The sequence below is a fragment of the Cynocephalus volans genome, chromosome 14 (assembly GCF_027409185.1).
Source record: "Cynocephalus volans isolate mCynVol1 chromosome 14, mCynVol1.pri, whole genome shotgun sequence".
Classification (NCBI taxonomy): Eukaryota; Metazoa; Chordata; class Mammalia; order Dermoptera; family Cynocephalidae; genus Cynocephalus; species Cynocephalus volans.
This window is the reverse complement of record NC_084473.1, coordinates 70800188-70824806: the sequence shown is the minus strand read 5'-3', so window position 1 is coordinate 70824806 and position 24619 is coordinate 70800188. Positions and strand designations below refer to the sequence as shown.

Below are 24619 nucleotides of genomic sequence, written 5' to 3'. Positions count from 1 at the left end.
AAGGAAACCTACAGATCTGATCCTTGACAACCTGGAAGGAATATCCATGGTTTCCTAGTAATGGCCAATACCCCACCAGACTCTCCTCCCCTGTCCCAAATACCCCAGCTCCCCCCTCCTCCCCCCAGACAACCACACAGAGAAGCTCAGTGCCCCCTTCTCTGCTTCCCACGCACCTGGGAACACTCCCTTTCCAGTCCCCCAGACACCCAGCACACAGAGTAACAGCAGACACCGGATTCCCAGTCATGATGTTGCATCAGCCCCCACCCTACCCAAAATATCCTCACCCCCACCACCTCCTCTCCTCTCCAGCCATCTCCATGGTGACAGCAGCATGACTAATGACACCCTATCAGCTTCAGACTCAGGAGCGCAATTCCCCCCCCCCTTACCGCCCCCCCCCTCCGGGATTTCTGCAGATTGGATGCAAACCAACAGTGCCAGGGACATTCTCGAGAGATTTCCAGAGGCAGGGGTGGGGAGTGGGTTGCATGTCTTAAAAAAAAAAAAAAAAAAGATAGTTCAACGAACCAAACCCCAACTGCACCCAAACCATCCAGCTGAGAAAGCAAAAAGAATCCAAACAAAACCCACACAGGCCTGAGAATTCATTGGCCGCCCACACCCCCGCTGCCCCTCCCCCTCAGCTGCTGCTACACACACAGTGGGAGATTAAGGGATCACCAGAGGAGACCCTTTATTTTTATCCAATCCAGTCAAACACTTCACCCCAACACACACACACACACACACACACACACACAACACACACAACACACACACACACACACACACACACACACACACACACACACACACACACACACACACACACACACACACACACACACACACACACACACACGAGGTACCTTGACAGCCGCTCCTTGTCCCCACGGCCCGGCTCCTTCACCAGCTTTTATTTCCACCTGCAAAAGAAGCCAGAGAGACCGATGAACCAGGCTGGTACCAGGAAAGAAGCAAAGTCCTGCTGCTGCACCCCCAGCTCCACTGAAGGGGAACAGGGGGAGCGGGAGCGGAGGGGGCCTGGGAAAGAAAGGCTAGCGGGGACCATCTTCCTGCCTCCGGCGGCCGCCCCAACCGCGCTCGACCGGCTCACTCGCCTTCCAGTGCGGTTTTGTTTTCATTTCTCCCTTCCGAGCCCTCCCGAGATCCCAGCGGCCGCCCGGCCCGCCGGTCCCGCCGGCCCCGCGCCCCTACCTCGGCCGGCCTCCTTGGGTGCATCGGCCGCCGCCGGCGGGCCTCCCATTATCCCCGCCGCCCGCCGCCCGCCCGCCGCCGGAGGGAGCGCACGGAGGGAGGCACTGCAGAGGCGGCGGCGGCGGCCAGCTGCCGGCTGCCTCCCCTCCCCGCCGCCGGGCTGGTGTGCGAGGGGCGGCGCGCCCGCCAGCCAATCCCAGTGCCGGCTCTGCCCCCGCCCGGCCGGGAGGCGGGGGCGCCCCGGGGGCGCTGGCTGCTGCCCAGGCCCGCACCGCTCCCCGGCAGGCTGGGGGATCCCAGGGCACTCCGGCTGCCTCCTCCCCAGGGGACCCCGAAGGTAATATCCAGAAGGCGCCCTCTGCGCCTCTAGAGCCAGATATGACAGACCGCGCCTTGGGGCAGGGCAAACGCTGGTGGGATTCCCGATACCGTCACTCTCCGACCACAGTCTCATCCGGCAGCAGCTGGGGTAGTGCCAGGCCCCGTGAGAATGGCATGGGGCGCAACAGACCCTCCAGTCCTCACAGAAGTAGCAGCAGCCGCCGGGGCAACAGGAACCCTCACCCCTTTTGCAGATGAGGAAACAAGGCAAGACGAGTGAGTAACTTCCCCAAGGTGACACAGCTAGAAAACAGCAGAGCCGGGGACTCCAAGCCAGGTCTGTCGGGCTCTAAAGACCACACTCTTAACCACCTCACAGTTCTAACTCCCTCCCTCCAGTGCCCACCTCAGAAAACAGGCTGCTTCTCGGAGCCCACGCTGCCTGTGGCTCAAAGGCCCCCAAAGTCAGCCTTGCCCTCCTGGGGGACACACACACACACACCCGCACCTCACTCACCCTGGTGCCTGGACCTACCCTACCCCAGAAAGCCTCCCCACCACCATCCCACAGTGGTTTCTCCTCTCTTGGAGGGGCCACAGGAGATGCCTCTCAGACCTCACAGCCTCCCATCCCCAGGCAGAGAATCGGAGGTGGCCCAGATCTCAAGAGCCCCCAGACTCTGAGCCTGCAACACCCAGGACAGTGAAGGAAGGGCAGGACAAGAAACAACAGAGGGGAGAGGAAGGCCCTGCAGTACACTCCTGGATTTAATTTCTGGCATCCCTGGGCACATCCTTCTCTACCTCATCCCCTCCCTGTAGCTGAACACCCAAGAGCTTCCACTTCCTAGGAAGGTGACTTCCACATACTATAGTACCCACAAATCTGCATTCAGTTTCCCACTCCACCACTACCTCGCTGGTTGTAACTTACCTTTCTTAGCTCATCTGTAAAATGGAACTACAAATAACAGCTACTTCATACGGTTGTGAGGATTCCCGTGAAGAAACACAGTACATGCCTGCCACCCTGTAGGTGCTGCTAGCTACCAGCAATTGATTTCTGGAAGAGTTCACTGGGTGCTACTTCTCTTTGTCACAGATGAATATGCTGAGGCCAGAGAGAAGTGACTCACAGGACTAATTAGGATGCATGAGAGTCCCTGATCCCGTGATTCGCTCTACTACCCACTCTACCACAAATGCCTAATTTCTGTCCCCTCCCCAGGGCCCCATGGGGGTACTCCATGCAAAGGAAAGACAGCCCTACTGGGCTCCTCCCAGGGCAGGCAGGGACATAGATGACAAGGGGGGCAAGGGACAGTGTCCTGAGCCATGGCTCAAGGTGGGAAAGTGGGCTTTTGCACCCCTCACCTCTTACCTTGACCAAGCCCAGTGGTCCCCCAAACCTCTGCCCCCCCCCCACCTGCTTGGACAGTGACAATGAACACCTTTGCTGCTGTGGCTGCCTCAGTTTATCACACCCCTGCTACATACCAGGCCTTGTGCCAACCATGTTATAGGATTATCTCATCTGACTCACTCCACAACAGCCTTGTCTCTTAGGGGGAAACTAATGCTCTTAGAGATGTTAAGTTACTTGCTTGTCAACATAGCTGGTAATAGATGGGCTGGAATTCAAATCTAGGCGCTTCTTATTCCAATTCTCTAATCCCACCACCTTCACCCACCCCTGACCCCTGTCTTTCTGCCAGCCCCAGGGAGATGCAAAGTGGACTGGGATAACTGGAGCCTGAGCACTTTCCTTTACTCTATGGGTCCGAGAACAGTAATATTTCCATGCCTCATAGACTTCCTGATGTTGCTCCTCCTGCCTGAATCCCCCTCCCCCTCCTGGCAAGCCAATGTAGTGCAAGCCTCCATCCAAACACTGGTTCCCCTCTGCCAGTATCTCTGATCACCAAGCCCCCATGAACGTCCACCCGCTCCTCCACATCCTCGCAGAGCAGTGTGCTACCTCCTCTACGGCACCAGTCACAACAAAGTGCAGTTATTTACACAGCCGTCCTCCCCACGTGGGCAGGGGCCCTGTCTTTCCCACTTTACTAGGCTCTGCGCAGAGCTGGAATGTGTGGAGCTGAGTTTCTACACAAGGAGGGTGAAGAGGCAGAGGGTTGGGCACTGAGATACAGAGGCCACCCTCCTGGTCAACATTCTTGCCAAGGTCCCCAAGGATCCGAGGGACACCTGTTCTCCTGGGAGGGCAGGACCTGCCACAACTGAACTGTAGCCGAGTAGCCAAGTCCTCTCCCCAACAGCCTGCTTTACTCATCTCCCTGTGCTAATTCAGCCCCACACCAACTGCAGATCCCCACCATGCTCTCCAGCAGCCCTCGGCTACCCCAGAGGAGCCTGTGGTCCCCAAGGCAGCTCACCTGCTCCCATCCCATCCCAACCTGGCCTCCTTCCCTCTTGTGAGGCACCTGGAATGCCAGGGCTTCAGGGAGTCACAAAGGTGCATGCCAGGGCTATTCTGCCTTCAGCCAGGACACTCTCCACTCCCCACCTGACCCTCCTTCCATCTCTATCTGCCTCTGTTTCTGCATTTGGGGCTTCACAGTGACCAACCCAGAGGTACTTGGAACCCCTCTGCATGGGAAGCTGAGAGTCTCTCCCCACCTTCCATCACAACCCCTGGTCCCCACTGAGCTCCCAGCAGGAGAAATGGGGCCACAGCCCTCCCCACCAGGAAGAAGTGAATGGATTCACCCATTTTCGGGACATACAAAATGCCCTAATACCAAGAACCTTGGGAACACAGATACACAGATATCTGAAGACCAGAGAATGCAGACACATCGGACACATATACATATTCAGGGGATCTGTAAGAGCACCAGCCAAGCACCAACCCTACATCAGGCTCTACGCATGGAGCGTGATATACCGTATCTTATTTAACCCTCAAAACAAACTAAGGAGACAGAAATTATTCTTACCCACTTTATGGATGGAGAAATTGGGATAAGCACCTTGGGCAAGGTCATACAGCTGAGAAAATGACTGATCAGGGCTCTCACCATCCCCTCACTTGCAGCAGTACAGGCAGGGCTACTCTGTGTAGCTCTACGATTTTCATATCCACCTACCTCTTCTAGAGCTGGCAGAGGGTTGAAGGAGGCAGGCTCCTCCTCCCTCACTTATGGCTATGTCCTGAACAAGGTCACTCTCCACAGGGCTTTACCTCAAAGCTCAGTTCAAACTCTACTTCCTCCAGGAAGCCTTCTCTGGTTACCCCAGTCCTCTGCCAGCTGACAGCATTTCTAACATTTCTCATTTGACACTTGGTACTGCTATTTGTCTCTCTGAATGTGTGTCCTGCCTCCCCAACCAGAATGGCTGGAGCTGGGCCTCTGTAAAGCCCCTGCGGGGTTTTGTCCAACCGTTCCACACACTAAAGGCACTTGAAATCGACTGTAAGGGAAGTCTGTGACCTCCTTCCCTCTCCATCACACAAAGGACCCTGCCAAAGAAACCCGACACCCCCTCCACCTTCAGAGCCTATGTTTGAAGTCCCCAGTGTCCACGCATCAATTTCCACCCAAGTAATTGCAGCCCATCACACACACATCATCCCCTATATTTGAAACTCTTTGCGGTTGTCATGGGAACTGCTTTTGCCTTCATTCACTGATCAGGCCTCACAATTAGCTTTGGCAGCGGAAGTCTGTGTCAACGGCAGTCACAGGGAGGAGGAAGCTGAGTAGGAGCAGCAGCAGCAGCAGAAAAGATGTTCCTCCTGGAGATGCAACAGGCTCCCAGCGACGTCCGAGGGAAACGGGCCAGAGCCAGCCAACAATTCCACCCTCGTGCTTCCATACCAACAAACGGAATGCACCAGCACCCCAGACTGAAGGGTAGCAGTTGACACTGTGTGCACTCCACATGCCCTCCTAGATGCTTGCTTGTGAGAAGTCCTAATGCTTTATGAACCTCATTAAGATCTCCTCACCCCAAATTCAACAACCTTGGACCACCAAATATTCCAGGACCCAACCAAATCACAAGGGACTCTATGTCACTGTTGAGAAGGTGGGACATGAATGTTGAGTAGTTCAGGAACTCAGGCAGCCCCCGCAGACACATCCAAGAGGAACTGACACAAAGTATCTAACCTTCCACCTCAAGGATCTGCCCTCAGGTGGCATCCAGCATTCTGTCTGCATCCTTTCACACCCCTGCCACCAGCCATGAGCATTCAAGTAGCATCTCCACACACCACAGGTGCAGGAGAGACACCGCCCTCCTCCTGAAAGCACATCCCCTCCTCATCCTTCACATGTCACTACGCTGAAACTCTCAAGACACTTTCCCTCCCAAGCTCAAAGGTGACTAAGGCCAGTCTCTGCCCTCAAGGCGTCCCTCCCATACAACCCTACCAGAATGTACTGTAATTACTTGTTTCCAGGCTGGTCTTCCTCCCCAGACTGTGAGCTCATTAAGGACAGAGTTAACATTGCCTCCCTTTACCCTCCACTCAGGCTCAGTGAGGTGCCTCAGACAGAGCCAGTCCCAGGCAAGGTTTTGCTGAGTGGGGCTGGAAAGGCAACTTGCATGTCTACTGGTCAAAGCAGATGACGTTTTGCCTCTGGAAACTGAAGCAACTCCAGAGAGAGGAGCTGCCCTCCTCCAGTATAAGGGACACTGTAGGTACTAGGAGCCAGGAAACATTCCAGGAAGGTGTCTGTCTTCCTAGCATCAGCTCTTCTCCTTTCACTGTTCCCCCCTACCCCGCACCCATTGCACCCCACTGCATCCTGCTGCATGAACACTGTACAGACAGGACCCAGTCTCACAATACGAGTCTGCCATCCCTTTTGCTTCTAGGGCTTCAGGATCATCCCTAGTATCACTAAGGGCACTGGGGCACCCAGAGCTTACCCTTAAAGGGCAGAACAATCAACAAAAAATAAGACAGGAGAGAGCCACCCAATCCTCCCTATAAGAATGGCTCAGAAGTGGAACAGATTCTATTCCAGTACTTTGTTAGTTGTTGGTGACCTAGCATCTCCACACCCCCTTCCTATGGCTTCTCCCAACAGAAATTAGGAAAGGCAGGGGGTTATGAGGGGCACCTGCAGTCTGATCAGTCTCCCGAAATAATTCCATCTAATGCAACTCTCCTTCCATTCTGAGGATCCAGAATCACTGCTCTAACAGCAGTGGGAGGTGCATGAGTTTGTTCACTAACTCCCTGGTTGGGCGTGGGGGAGGCAGGACACAACAGAGTTGGAACTTGCAAGTCAGAGCCAGTGGTGCAGGAACAGAGCTGTCCAAGTGCCTTACTCAGGGCTTGTGCTACCTGAAGCAAGCCCCAGACCTGTGGGCACCTGTAGGCCAGTCAGCTACCCCACACCAGGCTGCTGGCTTTCTTTTCCCCGCTCTCCCTCAGCAGTTAATAAACTTAGGTTATCAGAATTCTTATGCAAATGACAGGAGACAAGGCCACCAAAGGCTGGTAGCAGCCCTAGCCCTGCACAGATACACTTGGGCAGAGGTCAACAGCAACCCTAAAGGCCTCTTCCAGAATCAGCCAGCCAGGCTGCAGCAGGGCTCAAAAGGAAGATGAAGGGGTTCCCTTCCTTTCCAACACCTTCTCTCTTCCTCATCATTCTACCCTCATTCGACTAGGGAGCTGTAAAGAAGTAATGGGGAAAGGAATGACAACTCCTGAGACTCCAGACGTGGTCTTCCAACCCGCCCAATCACCACACTGTCTTCTCCAGAGTGAAATCAACCAAGACAGAGAGGGATGACTCTGGGTGGGACCTGTAAAGAAGTAAGTTTGGGGCTAGAAGTCAACATGAACAAGGCTCACTGGGGCTGCTGATCAAGACTGTGAGTGGGAAGGGGTCATCCTCCCTATTAAGGAGCCACGGCTCACTCCTACTGTTGTTCTCTCATCACAGCAGGTACGTAAAACATGGCCCATGCCTCCAAGGAGAAGCTGTGAGCTTTGCGGCAGGTTCGAATCCAAGAAAATATTGTCCCCTTCCACAGACCTCATCACTTACTTTGGGGTAAGGGGGCCAGGATCCTAAACCAAAAAATCCCTGAGAGCAGCCAACTCATACAGCTATTTCCCAAACCCAGAAAGAGGCCTTGGTGAGGGTTCAAGGACCACACAGCGGTGCCACATGTCTAGCTTGCAACACTGTCCATTAGAACTTCCTGTAATGACAGAAATGTTCTCAATCTGCACTGTCCAACACATGAGCCACTAGCCATAGGTGGCTACTGAGTACTTAAAAGGTGGCTAGTGTGACTGAGTTACTGAATTTAATTTTAATTTATTTAAACTTAAATAGCTACCTGTGGCTACTGACCATCATCTCGGACAGCTCAGGCAGAGCATATTTCTTAAATATGGGGAGGTCATGAACACTCTTGACAATTTGCTAAAAGCCATGGGCACATTGCCCTGAGAAAACACAACTTGCACATTCATATAACATTTGGCTGAAATTTTCAGAACATTCACAGACCTTACCCCAACCCAGGTCTGAGATTAGATCTAAGATCAAGTCAAGAACTTGACCAAAAATGCTGCACCCTAGCATCGATGTTTCTTCTGTAATGTAGTTGTTTAAAGAATATGAGCATAGGCCTGATATTATACTTTACACAGTCTTTGCAAGAGGCCACCAAGTGCAGAAGCCCCCACCTGATAGAAGATGCCCTCATAACATCCCCAAGACAGCGTCCAGCCTCTACCCTGACCTGTGCAGACACTGGATGCACAGCACCTCTCAGGGCTAGCACTTCAGTCGTAGAACAGCTGAAAATGTTAGAAAATTCTTTTCCGAAATGAGTTCAGTCTGCTGAACTCATAACTTTCTCCCACTAGTAAAAGTTCTGCATACTCCTATACATGAAGGGCTTGACTACCTCTTCCACACAAGACTTGCCTTAGCTTGCATCCCTCTACTCATGTGCAAGCTGAACTGCCCTGTTTCCTTCAATTGTCCTGCATGTGACTACCCCAACAGATTGCAAGATAGGCTGTCAACACGCCTTTTAGAGTTTTGGCTCTACCTGCTAGGAAGCTAGGGTTCCTAACTTGTGTATTTCTTTTTTAAAAACAAAAGCAGGAGTTTGTATGTATCATAATTAAATCACATTGAGTCTGGCTAGGGCTCATTGTTCCAGCCTGCCCCAATCTCCTTAGCCCCGTGTTCTATCATTCAACTTACTAGCTGCATCATCACCACCACCCACAGCTTTGCCACACCTACCACTTACATCTTGTGAAAAGAGGACACATCCTCTCTGCTCCATAAGCCTCCAGATCCTTCCTGGAGACCCAAGGTTCTATGGACACACCCCTCCCCTGCACAACCACCACCATCTACCACTGTCTCATGAGGCTACAACAACCTGAGTCAGGCTGCTGAGCAAACATCTCTTGAGAGACCTTTCTTGACTGTTCTCAGAACAAACACACAAGTTCTTAAAGGGTTTTATGGATAAGTCACTAGACTAGAAGGAAATGAACTCCAGAAAAACAAGAATAAATACGGAGTAAGTTTCAAGAGGTCCTTGTCTACAGGGTAAAGAAATGGGTTGAATCATCCTCCTTACCCCTGCTGGCACCTGGAATTCTTTGCCTGCTCCTCATGACTAATTTCTGCCCCTGCTCCTCGTCACAGAAGTGCTGTAGACCAGCTCCTCATATTCTCATGGACATACAGGTCACCTGGGGATCTGGTTAAAGTGCAGATTCCGATTCAGTAGGTCTGGAGTAGAGCTGGGGAGTCTGCATTTCTAACAAGCTCCCAGGCGATGCCAATGCTGCTGGTTCACTATGCAGCAAGGTAGAGGTGAGGCTATGAACCATCCAGGTGCACTTGGACTCAGATGAGCAATATGCAGTAGAAAAGTCCGGGCAGGTGCCCATTATCTCAGTCTCTCATCTGCAGCAGAGGGTCTCCATGCTAGATACACATTAGATATACTTGGGGAGCCCCAGACCAATGGGGCCCACCCCAGACCAATTAAATCAGAATCCCTGGGGGTTGAGGGAGTGCAGTGGGGAGTGAGGGAACCCAGGAACTGTTTTTTTTTTTTAAGTTTCCCAAGTGATGTACATTGTTGGTTAAAAAGAATGAACAGGGCAGTTATATCAGTGCCTTTCTTTCAGGATGACTTAATGTCAAAACCTGGACCTCTGAACTGTCCAAAAAGCTGGCAGCAGATACCACTTACTTGCAGAAATCTAGATCCATTAGTTTGATTGGGTTGCTCCACAAAGAACCACAGGGACCCCCAAAGTCATCACTTGCCTTTCTGAAGTCTCACAAACCACCTTTTTAAACAATCTGTTCTAGAACTGTCAAGCTTATATGTCTATAATTTCCACAATATTTGAAAAATTGGACATTTTGCCCATCTGATTTTTTGGCCCTCTTTCAATCATCATAATTCCATAAAGATTGTGATTCTGTAAGCACATCTGAAGGTGTTCATCAAGGAGTGAATGACTCAAACAGGCTCAGCAGCTCTCCTCTCCCCAGTTTACACCTTCCAACATGACAGAGACCCCAGGGCTGTGCGCTAACTCGCTTTCTATCCCAGTTACGCTCCCAAAGTCGTAAGCCTACTTCTTCCTTCTCGTTCTTGCTGAGAACAGATAAAAGACTCAATGTCATGAGCATTTTCCATCAGCCTCAGCACATTCTGGCTGCTGGACTTCCTGACGCTCCTCTTAAGGACTCAGACCACTCCTGAATCTGCCCTTAGTGCCATGTACCCCCTTCCACGTAATGAGCACGGCCTCTTACCATCTGCACTCACTGGAGAACAGCCCTGCAGCCACACAGATGGTAAAGTTGCTTCTCCACTCCCACCAACTCCCTCCTTATGCCACCATTCACATTTCCTTTTTAAAAAGCAACCCTATCCATCCAGCCAACTTCCCTTTTAGAGTCTGTGGCTATGGGATTAAAAACTGCTTGCATGTGAAAGACAATTTTCTAAAGTCAAGGGTAGACACTTCTCCTTGCCCCGCTTCTTTCAGACTTCACAGATGCTAAGAAGTAGTCCCTTTCTCTAAAGATTCTCATCACTTCTACTTCACCAGCCAATCCTCCCTTTGTTGCAGGGAGCTGGGGCTGGCCTAAAAGCATCCCTCCTCACAGCCTCTGTCTTCAGGAAGACAAAGCTACCAGCGGGCCAGGCAGGAATTCAGGCCAGGCAGGTGTTCCAATCCCCAATTCCAAGGTATCTTGTCTCAAATTTGGTACAGTGCTCTGCTTCAATCACTAAGTCCACTTGGCTGAGGGCCAGAAAGTGTTCTTATACCCTATCTCTTTCCATTTCTCTCATTCTCGCCCATAATGCCCTCAGTCACACTCCCACCCTTATGCATATGTTTTTCTACTCAGGTCCCCCCCACCCAATAAAGGGTTATTCTCCTACTCTCTCTCTCTTCATCAGGTGTTTACTTCTCACCCATGGGCAACTTTTCAGTAAGGCCCAGGACCATGGTGACCCCTTGCTCTGGGGTGTCCAACCTCCTCCCGCCTCCCCAGCAAAGAGTCAAACTCCTCCCTCCGTCTGGCCCATGGTTCCGCCCAACGGTTCCTCCATGAGCAAACAAGGGGATGTCTTGAGAAACGTTTAATTTGTATTGCATCTCTACAACCCAGAGACTAATGCACAGTTGTTTATGCATAAAGATTAATTCTTTTCTAGACATTCAGGAATGTTTTGTCACAGTGTACTGATTACCTACTACATGCCAGACATTATGCATATTTTATCTCATTTAATCCTCACAACAACTCTGCAAAGAAAGGTTATTCCCATCTTACAACTGAGAAAAATTGAAGTGCAAGAGAGAAAACGTTGCCCAAGATAGTAAGGGGCACAGCATTTACCTTGGGTTCTAAGCCCTGCTGTGCCTCTACATCCACCAAATCCAACTTTTCTAATCAGCCATTTTCATTAGGCTAACAAGCCACCATTCAGGTAAAAAGAATGACAAACAGCCTTTGACATCAGCCTAGGATCTAAGTCTTTCCCAGAAGTAAGAAGGAAGACCACAGTACAGGAATGTACACCTTCAGGTGTTATATACAGCTACTGCCAACCTGCCCCAATCTCACATTAGAACCCAGAGAAGTAGTCACCTGCCCCCGGGGAGCTGTCTCTAGTCTCAAAAATGTTGAACTTCTTTTCTGAGTAGAGGGATTCCCCTGTACCCTCCTGCCAAAGCCCACTGGAAAAAAGAGTGAGGAATAGGGAAGACAGAAAACTAAGCTAATCTCCCCCTACCCCTTTCAGGATGATACAAAGCAGCTATCAGCAGAGACTTCAAAGGAAGCCCCAAAGGCGGCTGGGAAGAGATGGAGACAGTATGAAAGGAAGGAAAGGGTTCTCAGAGGAGCGGCACCACTCTAACAGAAGAGGAAATGCCAGGGAGAAGAGATGCAAGTAGATGGTCTGATTTCCAAGAGACTCCTGGGATGCTGTGTCCTGCCCCACTGAAGATTTAGGGCCAAAACAACCTCCCCAATCCCAGGACATGTTCCTATTGCTACATGCTGCTAAAATCTAATGGTTAAGGTCCCAGCAGTTCCTGGGGGCTGCTGAAGCTAGACTGGTCCTCGGGATCATTTGCTCAGGCAGTCACTCAGACATGTCTTAGCTCTGTGACTATGCCAGAGATATGTCATTAAATGTAGTGTCACCTGGACAGTGGTTCCCAGGCTTTCAGCCTTCATGGACCAATAAAAAAATTTTGTGGAGACAGATACTAGTTACCATTTTGTATGTTACCAAGTAAAGACTTAAAAAAAAAAAAAAAAGACCTACTTCTTATCAACACCTTCACTTCATAAAAGAAAGCACATTTGAAACATCAAGAAGTAGAAAGGACCAATCCTTAGAAAAAAGTACTGCTCTTTAAGTTAAAGAAAGTTAGCTTTAAGAAAAAACTCACTCCATTGTCTCCTTTTCATTGTTTCCCCCCAAACTGGGAGAATTCCATTGTGGGCCAGCAGTGGTCCACAGACCAGCGTGTGGACCCTCTGTCCTAGAACACTGCAGGCCATCCAGCACATTTTATCTGACTCCGGGAGCCTAGAAGGGCAGCTGACTATGGCAAGGTCCACAAGGATGCAGACATCTCTCAGCAGGGTTGTCTCTAGGCCTCAGCCAACCCATATCGATGGTGTCTTAACCACGACCACCCAGCAGCTTACACACAAGGATGACAAGGCCCTGGCCTCGCTCCCAGCCCTGTCACTCAGGTATGCTTTGTTATTGCCAAAAGAAGCATTTAAACACAGTTCTACAAGGACCACTGGTTCCAAGAACATCTAGCCCAGAAAGCTCAGTCTCTTCACCCCTTGGGTTTGATTATGGAGGAATGGAGTGAGACAAAGGGGGTGGGGAGGAAATGAACACTAGAAGGAAGGCAGCAAAGGGATCAAGCTTTACAAAGTAGACTCTTTAAACCAAAATGCCAGACCTTATGCCGAAAAGTGAAGCCTACTCCTGATCCCACCTCCCTTTCAGAAATGACCTGCAGGGTACGGGACCAGCAGGATGCTAACTCCTTCCAACCCCAGCAACATAAAGGGGCTGGACACCATCTCCCAGACTGGGGAGCTGCAGATGTGATCCAGATGTCTGCTTTAACCAGAAACAGAAAATAGGGCACCAAGTCTGTGGTCCCTGGGTCATGACATACAGCTTCCACAGGGAAGGGACAAGAGAAGGTGAGAAGGGGCAGAAACATCTCAGCAACACCTACTTCCCTGCCCCCAACACTTGGATCTGTCTTCCTAGTCAGGGGACCATAGCCCCACCAGCTCGCGGAACAGCTCCGCACTCAGCGGTCAGGGAAATCCCGTGCGCAAGCTGCCGGCCCATCGCAGCTGCGGGTGCCCTAACCCTCAGAAGTGCAGCAGCTCCCAGCCAAGCTGGAAGGGGCTTCAAAGGCCATCAAGTACAACTCCTCCATTTCCCCAAAGAAAAGACAGGCCCAGAGAGAGAGGCCTGGGTTGTCTGGGCCCTTGGACAAATGAGTGGCAGAGCCGAGGGAGCCCCGCAGACAGTGCAGGCCTCCGCCTCTGTCCAGCGCCAGTTCCGCTGCCTGGAGCGACCTCAGCCGCTACACCACTCCTCCTGAGCTGCTCAACTTCGCTAGTCTCTACTTCTGCCAACTCTCCGCTGTCGCGGCTGCCACCAACCTGGAGTTGGCAGTCCGCCACCAGAATGGAAGGAAAGGACGGCCAATGCAGGGTCACTGCCTATCCGTCCCCCCCCCCGCCACTCCACCCACTCTCATCCCAACTCCTCCTTCCCTCTTCTATCCTCCCTACCCCAAATAACGGGGTTGACAGTGTCTCAAAAGCACATCACTCATTCATGCAATTAGTAAATGATGCAGTAGCTCCTACTACACACCAAGGAACTGTGCCAGGTCCTCAGAACACAGATAAAAAACAGTCTTTGACCTCAAGTAGTACTCAGTACAGTAGGAGAACCAAAATCATGGATTTCTCATTATATTCCCAAGCAGTTTCAACTGGCTCTCTTGCCACCTGAGAAAAATGATGGTACCCAAGAAAAGGTTTAGGGAAAGAAACATCTTACTCCATCAGGGCAACATAAAACCACCCTGTCACTCCAGAGCTTTCTCTCCAAATCCATCAGCCTCCATCCCTTACCTGACACTATCACTGCCTACAGCCCCCAAGCATTAATGTGATCTTGAAATACATCTGAGGTGTCAAGCGGAACAAGGCACTTCTAGAGATAAAACTAGACACCACTTGCAACAAATGCAAACATCAGAGATGAGGGTACTAGCTCAGAGCCCTCTGCGACCCAGTCTCATACAAACTGCCAGCCCTCCAAGAGCCCAAACCAGCTTCCAACATCAATTACACTCCTATTCAAAGCAGGACCAAGAGGATCAGAAACGGGAGTACGGGCTTAACTGAAGGAGTCTCGAACAAGACCCCTATAACTACAGCACCGTCGAGGAAGGGAAGGGAGCCTAGCAAGGGCCAGCTTACCTCCTTGAGGAGTCCCACTTTTTTCTTCAGCACTTCACACTTGCGCAGTTTGCAGATCTGATGTGTGCGACGGTTGGTACAACTAGTGCATGCCCCACAGTTTTCCAGCCGCCGGCAGGGCTCACAAGTACCACATCGTTTCCGTTTCTTTCGCCCATCTCCACCCCCTCGGACTTGGGACTCACTCCTGGGTATGGGGAGCCCAGACCCCTGGAAGCCCCCTACCATAACTTGGCCCTGAGGGAAGTCATAAAGGCCTGGCAGGTCCTGCTGGACCGCCAGGGGCACCTGAAACTGGCTCATGACGCTGCCAGAGGTGGGGGCATAGGTGCGGGGGCAGAACCTCAGTCCAGTTTCCTGCCTCCTGAAAAGGCCACCAACAGGTCCTTCTCTCCCAAAACAGTCAAGAGTCACAAGGGTGAAGGCAATCAGCTTCAGTCTCCTGGATGGGCGCCTCTTCTCAACCCCTCTTCACCTCTGCTGCAGCAGTCTCATAGGGCTCCGTTGGGGGCCACTCTTCCACCTGCTGGGGCCCAGGATCTGGGGGAGGACACCAGCAGCAGCCCGGAGGGAAGGGATCATCTTGGCTGGGTGGGTTCTTCACCCTCACCCACCCTGGACCCAGGCATGAGGTGAGCAGGTGGCTGTGTGGCGGGGGCAGGGCAGGGTGAGGAGCTCCTCCTCTTGGTATTTCTCCTCCAGGGTCAGGATGACGGAGAAGGCAGCGCTGCCTGAAAAAGAGACAGAAAGGGGAAGCGCATCACTGGGGGCTCAGGGACAACTTTCACGTGTTCCCTCTTCCTGCTTCTGAGAGGAGAGAAAATGGGGGAAGAGAGGGCTTGCTCAAATGAAGTCCTGCCCAGAACTTCAGGCAGGACGCACCCAGCACCCGCTCCCTGTCTGAGGAAGCGAGCCTGACAGCGTGCTGCGGGGGCCTGGACTACGAATTCAAGGGGTGGTCAAGGTGAGATTTCTAAGAAAGTTGCCTCTGCCTCACCCCCGCGGGCTCGTGAGTTTCTCCAAAATTCCCCCACACACCCCCCACTGGCGGCCGCCGGGCCCTCCCCAAGTGAGCGGAGCTTTCAAGATAAAGTTTGCTGAGAGCCTCGCTCGTCGGGGCTGTCCGGGCGCCCCCGGCACGGAAGCGGCCTGGCGGTGGGGGCGCGCCTCGGGGAAGCCCGCGCCGGCCGCCCTGCCGCGCCCGCGGCCCGACGGGGGAGGGCGGCCCGCGCCGCCGAGGGGGCGCGGGGCGGGGGGCGCGCTCGAGCCGCGGGCCGGGCCGTGCGCGCGCCGCCGCTCGGGCTCCTTTGTTCTGGGGCCTCGGCCGCTCGGCTCCGGCGGCTCCGCAGCCCCCGCCCCGCCCCGCCGCCCCCGCCCGGCTCCGCTACACTGTGACCCGCAGCACCCCGGCCGGTCCCCTGCAACCAAGTAGCGGCCCCCCCGCCGGCCCCCGGCCGTCCCCTCCCCCCCAGGCAGGGCCCCCGCGCCTCTCCGCCGCCCCTCCCCCACCCCGGAGCCGGAAAGGCACCGACTGCACCGACCTGCCCGCCGCCTCCGGGGCGGAGCGCACAAAGGGGCAAAGTTTCTCGGCCCGCGCCGCCGCCACCACCGTCGCGGCCGCCGCCGCCGCCGCCTGGGGCGCCCGCCTCCTGGAGCGCCCGGCAGAGCTCAGCGCGCGGAGCCCCCCGCCCGGGCCGAGAAGGGGACGTCGCAGGAGGAAGGAAGAGGCAGCGGCGGCCGCGGCGGCAGCAGCAGCAAGCAGCAGCAATGAAGGCGGCCGCGGGACTCCCCGCCCCCCGCGCGCCGCGGCACGTGCTCGCCCGGGGACTCCCCCGCCCGGGAGGGCGCGCACGTGCGGCCCCGCCGAGCCCCGCCGGCCCCGCCGCTGCCCTCTCCGCCGGGCCTGGGACCGCGCGAGGGGGGAGTTTCCGTGGAGGGGGAGGGGTCGGAGCGAGCGGGCGGCCGGCCGGCGAGCGGGTGGGAGCAGGGCCCGGCCGGGCCGCCGCGTCTCTGCACCTGCAGTACCTCCGCACCCGCGCGGTCGGCCCTCCCGGGACGCGGCTGTCCCCCTCAGGCTGACCGATCCCGCCCTCGCCCTCCGGCGGTGCTGCAGCCGCGACCCGCGAGGCGGGGTGGGGCACGTGGACCCCTCAGCCTAGGCCCTCGGCCGAGCCAGCCTCGGTGTCCCCACTTCCTGCCACTCCCTGCGGGCCAGAGCGGTCCGGGACAGCCCCGGCTCCCCGAGAGCCCTGAGATCCCGGCCCGACTGACCCTCTCCCCCGGCTGCCACTCGCTCATCCCGAGGCAGGACAATGGGAGACAGCGCGTTTGCGTACCGACTCTGCCTCACCGGCAAGAAGGGGGTGCCCGAAGGCAGAGGCCGAGTGCCGGCTGCGGGGCACCCTCGCGGGGGTCACGGCCGAGCGCCCCGCCCAGGCAGACCCCAGGGCCCTGCCATCGCAAGCCTTCCCCCACGCCGCGCTCGGCTCTTTCGCGTCGAAAACAAAGACTAATCCGATACCCCCGCCCTGCCTCCCAGAGGAGGGGGAACGGGCGCGTCGCGGAGGTAACCGAGGAGGACAGCGTTCAAGAGGGGCTCGAACAGCATCCGAGGGGGCCGTGGCGCGACTAGCCCTAAAACTCAGCGCAGACACTTTGAAAAGTCACCCTGGGCTGTGTTCCAGGCAGGGAGTAAAGGGTAAGGCTTGAGAATATTTGCAAGTTGCCAAACTGCCTGTTCTCACTGCTGCTTTTCCCCTCACCTGTTGTGCAGGCCAAGTTGAAATTCCAGGTTAGATTAATTCAGCTCCACCCATCTGGCCTGACTGCCAAGCTGGTGCCGGCAGCTGCCTTCCACCTACCTGGGTTGTCGGGGAGAAGGGTGGGTCCCTAGCACACACAAACACACACACGGGCAAGTCCTGGCAGAGACAGCCACGGGGCGGACTAGCCTGACCAGTCTGGGCGGTGCTCACGGAGCCAGGTACCTGGCAGGCATCCGCCGCCCGGCTGAAGCTAACAACTCAGCCAGGACTGGAAAAAGAGCATTCGGCCGGCTGTTTAGAAGGAAGGAAAAAAAAAAAGTAACTGATCTCAAGTAGCGCTGTCCAGAAAGCCCTAGGCGGTAGAAGCGGCCCGGGCTCTGTCTGGAACTTCCCGGTCGCAGGCCTGATTTTGACAGCCTGCTCCAGTGGCCAGGTTGTCAGCTGTGGGGTGGTTGGTGAACATGGCAGTAGTACCTACTTCCTATGATGGCCTTGGGAGAACTGAAGAGTTTACGTTCAGGAAAGTAAGACCAGAACTGAGAAGAGATACTAATTAGACTGTAATTTTCAGTCAAACCTGAGAACAGGTTGTGGACTTGAAAGTGTTTTTAATGTAACACATTTTAAAAATGTTTTAAATAACTGTTTTTTTCATGTGATGGGTCGCAGTCAATAACTTTATTTTTAATAAAAATAATGTATATTAAAGAAAATGTGGGGCCGGCCCGTGGCTCACTCGGGAGAGTACGGTGCTGATAACACCAAGGCCCCGGGTTCGGATCCCATATACGGATGGCCGGTTCGCTCACTGGCTGAGCGTGGTGCTCACAACACCAAGTCAAGGGTTAAGATCCCCTTACCGGTCATCTTTAAAAAAAAAAAAAAAAAAATGTGGGAAATACAGATAATTAGAAGAAAAATATCACCCAAATACAACCATATTTAACCACCTGTTTTATTTCCTTCTAGCCTTTTCTATTTGTGGATTAGCTTCCTTTTTTAAAATATGGTTGTACTCACACTGATTATACGATTTGCTGTCCTTTTTTCGCTTAACATTATGCCATAAGCATTTTTCTATTATACAATCTCCAGAAAACGTGTGACAATGAGGTGAAGAAGATGGCTTAGGAGCCAGAGAACTCTGGGTTCCAGACTTGGCTCTGCCACCCACTAGTAGTGTGACCTTGGGTTGGATACTCACCATCTCCAAGAGAATCCAACTGAAGTACTTAACAACATTCAATAAATGACAATAATTATTATTGTTTAATCCATAGAACAACCTTGAAAGGTAGGTACTATCGTCAAATTCATTTTACAGATAAGAAAACAGATTAAGTAACTTAACCCAGGTCACTCAGCTGGGCATCATTCCTCCTGTATTCTGTCTTGGTAAATGGCGCCAGCAGTTTACTGTGCCAATTTACTCTTCAGTTCACCAGCAATCTATGAGAGGGTCATTTTATAAAACCCTCTGGCTTAGGTAACTAGGTGGGTGCTGGTGCTATTCACCATGACAGGATACAGAAGGAAAGACGCCTGGGGACATTGGTATGGAATTGAGTGTGGAGCTGAGAAGGTGAGGCCTGCACTAGAAATGCAGATATGTGCCCCTCAGTGAGCAGATAATACAAGAGGCCTCAGATATGGAGGAGCTCACTGGGAGTGGACATGGAGAGTGAAAAAAAAAAAAAGCCTGCCAGGACAGAGCCCCAGAGAGCACCAGCTCATGAGGAACACTGACAAGCAGCCAGCAAAGGAGGCAAGGACTACCAGAGAGGTAGGAGGGAACCAGGCCCCGCTGAAGTGCTGCCTGTGAAGGCTTCTCAACCACTTCTCCCTCTGGAACCTTACACTTCAGCTGTCCTGTTGCTCATGCTTTCTGCCTGGGGAAAACCTTTCATATCCCATCCCCTCCCAGCTACCCCTTGTACCTGCCAAATTCCCACTCATCCTGCAAGTCTGGTCATAGATGCCAGTTCTTCCATGAAACCTTCTCCAGCTCCTCAGATTCCAGAGCCCAGCCCATACTCTGTGGAAGTTTGATGCTTTCTCCATAGGAACAGCTATCTTGTGGCATTGTAATTGTTTGCATATTTCCCTCCCAGTTACTATGAACTCCTGGAGGGCTAGGACGCTGTCTTCTCACCTTTGCAACCCTAGATCTGGCACCCAATCACTGTTGAATGAAGAAATAAGGTCAGTAGAGCCTGATCAATGAAATACCCCAGTAACACCGAGGACCCATACGCTTAACAAATTTCTTTCCTGCTTGTTTTCTGACCTGCACAAACCTTTCAGGGGCACCCAAAAATAAAGTACAAACTTTTCTACCTTCTGGACCTCCAGCCTCCTGTGCTGCCCTGGTTATTCCCTATTGACTCCTATTGACTTGGTGCTCAGTCAATAGCAGCTGGGGTGGTCATCAGGGTTGGGAGCGAGGCTCTCTATCTGGGAGCAGCATCAGACTAGATGCAGTGGTTCCTGCTAAATGGGTCTGGGATCAGCAGCATCACCATCACCTGGCAACTGGTTAGAAATGCAAGCTCTCCGCCCAACCCTAATCCTCCTGAATCAGAAACCCTGGGGGTAGGGCCCGGCAATCCGTTTAAACAAGCACTTCAGGTGATGTCAAGTTTGAGAAACATTGGGCTAGAGGAAGCGGCGAGAAGCAAGTTCAGCACCTAGGCAAAGGCTGGGGTCAGGCCCCGAGGTGCTTAGAGCAGAGAGACCGAGGTCTATCTACGAGACGTTTTAGCCAACCCCAGCCCCAGCCCCAGCCCCAGCCCCAGCCCCAGCCCCAGCCCCAAGGGCGGAGCCTCTTTCAGGCAACTGCTTTGGGGAGGTCAGAATCCAGCTGCGCTGCTGCCCCAAGAGATAGAAAGGGAAATGTCCTCTCCAGGGGAGGAAGTCCGAAGGACTACAAGGACGACAGGGGTGGCATTTTCCTGGAATAAGGATGAAGGTGGGGCTGGGGAATAAGGAGGGCTTCTGATTTTATTGATGAACTGAAGTTGATTCAGCACCGGACGAAGGAAAGGGACAGGAAGTACAATTGGATGTGTATGTCTGCAGTACTTCGGGAAGTCGTTGTGTGGAACCAACACTGCTGAGTGCTTGCTGAACCTGCAAATGATTGAATGTGACTAACCTCCTCTAAGGTATTTGACCCCACTACTCCTCTTCAGCTAATAAATGATTTGTCCTATTTGAGGAATGAGATTTGTGATATGGGACCTTTTGCAGAAATGTAAATATATACTGATGTTCATATCTGGGCTTGATTTTAAAGACTGAAGGCATTGGGAGGTTGATTTAATTTTGCATGTGTTACTTCTTTGATCTCAAATTGGTTAAAAATATTATCAACTAATACTTGCATAGAGCTTTCCCTTTTCAAGTGACTTCCACACATGTTATCATTCTGTCTACATGGAGTTGCTAATAGACAAATGGGCAAATATGCAAATGTTTCTTTTTCATGACATAGTTTTAATATTATCATCACCATTTTACAAATAAGGGAACTGGGCTTCAAAGAGGTAATTTGTCCAAGGTTGTTCACTACTAAGGGATGGAATCAGGCCTACAATTCCAGACCTCTGAAATTAGCCTACCAATGTTAGGGCTGATACAGGACAGAAGCAGGCATTTTGTTCTTGGGGAAAGGGAGATTCATTAGTGGACTGCTTTTTGACATGCATTAGTAAATGTGACATGTGTAGGGAATATAGACTGTTTCTGAATAGCTCAGCAAATGTCTTCATGTTTTATAACTAGTTTTGTGACTGCATTTTGAATTTAGGTTGAATCTAATAGGCTATATTACTTGCAAAGGGAATGCAAAGTACCCATCTTAAGGGGAAAGAGGTGAAATAATCTGGAAACCTTTCAACCTAAGGGGGCTGGAGGAGGATAGGAGCTTAGCTTGACTTGGAGACCCAGGTTGCTGAATACCCAGTAGAGATAAAGGCACCCAAACTTTGGATGACAGGCTGTATCAGCCAGGATCAGTTAGGTTGTGCTGCATTAACAAACAATCCCCAGATCTCAGTGGTTTAACATAACAAGAGCATATTTCTCAATCATGAAACATGTCCATTGTGGATCAGTAGTCATTCAGGGACCCTGGCTGCTGCAACTGCACATTGTCTCCTCAACCCTGAAGGCAGAAAACAAGAAGAGGGCAAATGGAGCACTGACTCTTAAAGCTTTTACATGTAAGTGACACACATTACTTCTGCTGTCACCTCACTGGCCAAAGCAAGTCACAAGGGGGCAGAGAAGTGCAAGAAGTATGATCCTGCCTGGAAGAAGTGAAAGTATTCAGTTAACAGCACTAATAACTAACACACAGATAGAGTACGTGTGTGTGGTGGATATATGTGTGTGCATTTGAGGTATATGTAGATGCAATTAGTTCTGCCCATTTCCAGGGTGTTTCTCTCTCCTAGAGACATAAATTAGAGATTTGTACTCTAATGGACTGTCATTCCTTGCAGTAGAGCAGGTTCAGTAAGTTGACAATGATGAAAGAAATTTGAGTTGAGGGAAGTGTCGAAGAGGTGAGTGGCTGTGAGGCAAACTCAGTAGAAATTAATTTGTAAATAGAGAAAGAAATCCAGCGAAGGAAAGCATTCAGGGAATATGTGACATCAGGAGCTTGCCTGCTAAAGGAAACTTCTAAAACAGCATAGCTTTGTAGAGGCGCTTCCTGCCTTCTTGCCATAAACTCCCACTCATCCTTCCTGATTAAACTCAGGTGACACTTCAGGAAGCCTTTGATCTCTCAAGACTGGGTAAGGGGCCCACCAATCACATCGTAGGAGTGCCTGGGCCCATCCCATCCACTGGGCTGTGGGCAGGACCACATCTTGCTCAGTGCCAGTGGCTGTATGGGTGTATGGGGAACGTATTAGAGTAGGGTGTCAGAATGGAGACAGAGAGGCCAGCTAGAAGGCTGTTGCAGAAATCTAGGTGAGAAAAAAAATGATGGTCTCCATTGGGGTAGTGAGGTGGGGATGGAGAGAAGTATAGAGAAAGATTTAGAGAGACAAAACAACAGGATGGGAGGGGGATTGGACGTAGGGACAGGGAGGGAAGTTTCTGAAAGAGCAACAGGGTGGACGGTAGCACCAAGGGGCCCAGGGGAGGAGCAAGTTGATGAATGGCGTCAGAAAGGATACGTCCCATTTGAGGCACCTACAGGACCTGCCCTCAGAGAGACCCAGGAAAGCAGCACTTTATAGCGGCCTGATGTTTCAGGTGAGAGAAGATGGATGGGACCATATCCTATGATTTGCCTCTTGGTTAAACTTCAATATCAAAAACTCCAATGAGGTCAGCATTAAACAACAACTACAAAAACAAAACAAAAAAACAGGTGAGGGGCACTGAAAATATGTATAAAAATGGTGAAATTCCTGAACTATATACCCCAAGAATCCAGAACAGTGCATGGGCTTTGTAGAAAGAGCTGAGTGTCCCTAAAAGATTAGTTCAACTGGTTTGTCTCATGATCTTGTTTCTATATGTTGCTTCTGTCCTATCTCCTGCCAAGCAGGAGCCTGCTTGTCCCATCTAAGACTTGAACATATCAATTCCTTTAATCTTTGAGGCTTCCCTTCCCCATATCCTTTTATGTGTGAGGAGTGAACCCCACTTGCAGGAACTTCACATTGCAGGGGCACCGGTCCTCAGAGCCCCTACCGGTGAGACCCTATTCTTGCCACTAGGATATTGTGCTCCCCATGACATCTCCCCCTTCTCCTGTACACTGAGATGCCCCCTCTGAATGCCCAACTTCCATTTTCAGCTCCTCCCAGTACAAGTTTGTGACAATGGGTGAGGTAATCCTCCCCCGCTTTACAGATGGGACCAATGGTACCTCTTTGCAGAGGATCAAATGAGCCACCCTATTGGCAAAGTCCTATCTCAGGCCTGGGTATACAGCAGGCATTCAAACTGTCTCATCCTTACATCCCCACCTGATCACCTGGTTTCCTTTCCCACTTCACAGAGAAATGGTCTTATAATATTTTAATTATATGTAACCATGACAACCATAGTTACAATACATACAATAATCAATGATGACATTATGTATTACATAAGGTAATGGGATGTCATGGTGTCCAGGTGCCCAGAATGAGGCTTGGCACTGAGTAGGAGCCCCTATTCAGCCTCCCCCTTTGGAGATGGCAGTTCACTAAATGGCTCCCTCCTCCCTCAATCAACACTAGGTCCTGTCAGCTCCACTCTGAACTGTCCTGAACTGGTCCCTTCTCTTGGGCTCCCTGCTCTCCCCGCTCCTGCATGTCTCCTTTCTCACAGACAGGGATCACATTACCTTTGATTTGGCCCTCCTGGGTGCAGGCCGTCCCACCCAGAGTCCTGGAATGGAGGCAATGAGGGGCCTGGGCCCTCCTGCAGCCAATCAGGAATTAAAGTTTCAGACTCTTGTTACTCAAAGTGTGGTTCGGGAACTTACAGCGTGGCACCGCTGAGAGTTTGTGGAAGTGCAGTACCTCAGCAGGCCCCGGAGCTACGGGCTCAGAATCCATATTTTAACAAGACCTCCAAGTGATTCATAGGCACCCTAAAGGTTAAGAATGCTTTCAAAGCCTTCATGGTTAGGGGTAGAGGTAGAGGTAAAAAGGACACAGGCATCCCTCACTGAACTGGGAGAGGCATCTTTGGAAACACCTGCACTAATGGATCAAGTCATATGGGTCACTCTAGCATGGTTCCAAGGGAGATATACTATATTTCCAAACTTGTGCTATTCGTCTGCTAAACCAGGGAGGGAGGTTATCGGTCGATGTCTCAGTCTTCTTGCCATTCTTTAGGACTGTCCTAACGGTGATGTGACTAGGCTATGATCCACGTCCATATGACTCTCATCTCAAACCACAATAAAATTGAATTTTAACATCAGCCTCTAGAAAGCAGTTGAATTATAGTGAATCCAAAATGTGTAAGACAGAAAATAGGGTGTTAAGGGCAGAAGAGGCATCAGGGGAACTAACAGCTTGGCTACTAAAACAGGAACATGCAGTGGGCTGAGGGCACCTGAGCAAGGCAGTGGTGGGCAGTCAACAGGGCCTGCTCAGATCCACGGTCCCAGAGGAGCCTCATGGCGGTTAGAAAAGGAGGAAGGACAGTGAGGTGCAGGAAGCCTGGAAGTAACTCATGAGGCCTGGGTGAGGAACTTAAGTTTATAAACATATGCTGATCTTTATAGAAAAGGTAATGCAA

General features: G+C 51.9%; 1 protein-coding gene across 2 annotated transcripts in view; it reads right to left on the bottom strand.

The window, feature by feature from the left end:
• TET3 (tet methylcytosine dioxygenase 3) overlaps window positions 1–14897 on the bottom strand; it is a 90980-nt gene extending 76083 nt beyond the window's left edge. The window contains exons 1-2 of one of the 2 annotated variants that reach the window (XM_063078370.1): window positions 14595–14897; window positions 876–932 (exon numbers count right to left, since the gene is read on the bottom strand). In XM_063078370.1, the coding sequence (XP_062934440.1) occupies window positions 876–932; window positions 14595–14897 (360 nt within the window). Of the gene's footprint in view, window positions 1–875; window positions 933–1224; window positions 1311–14594 lie in introns of those variants that run through there. The other variant, XM_063078371.1, reaches the window with a different exon arrangement.
• Window positions 14898–24619: the final 9722 nt, after the last annotated feature.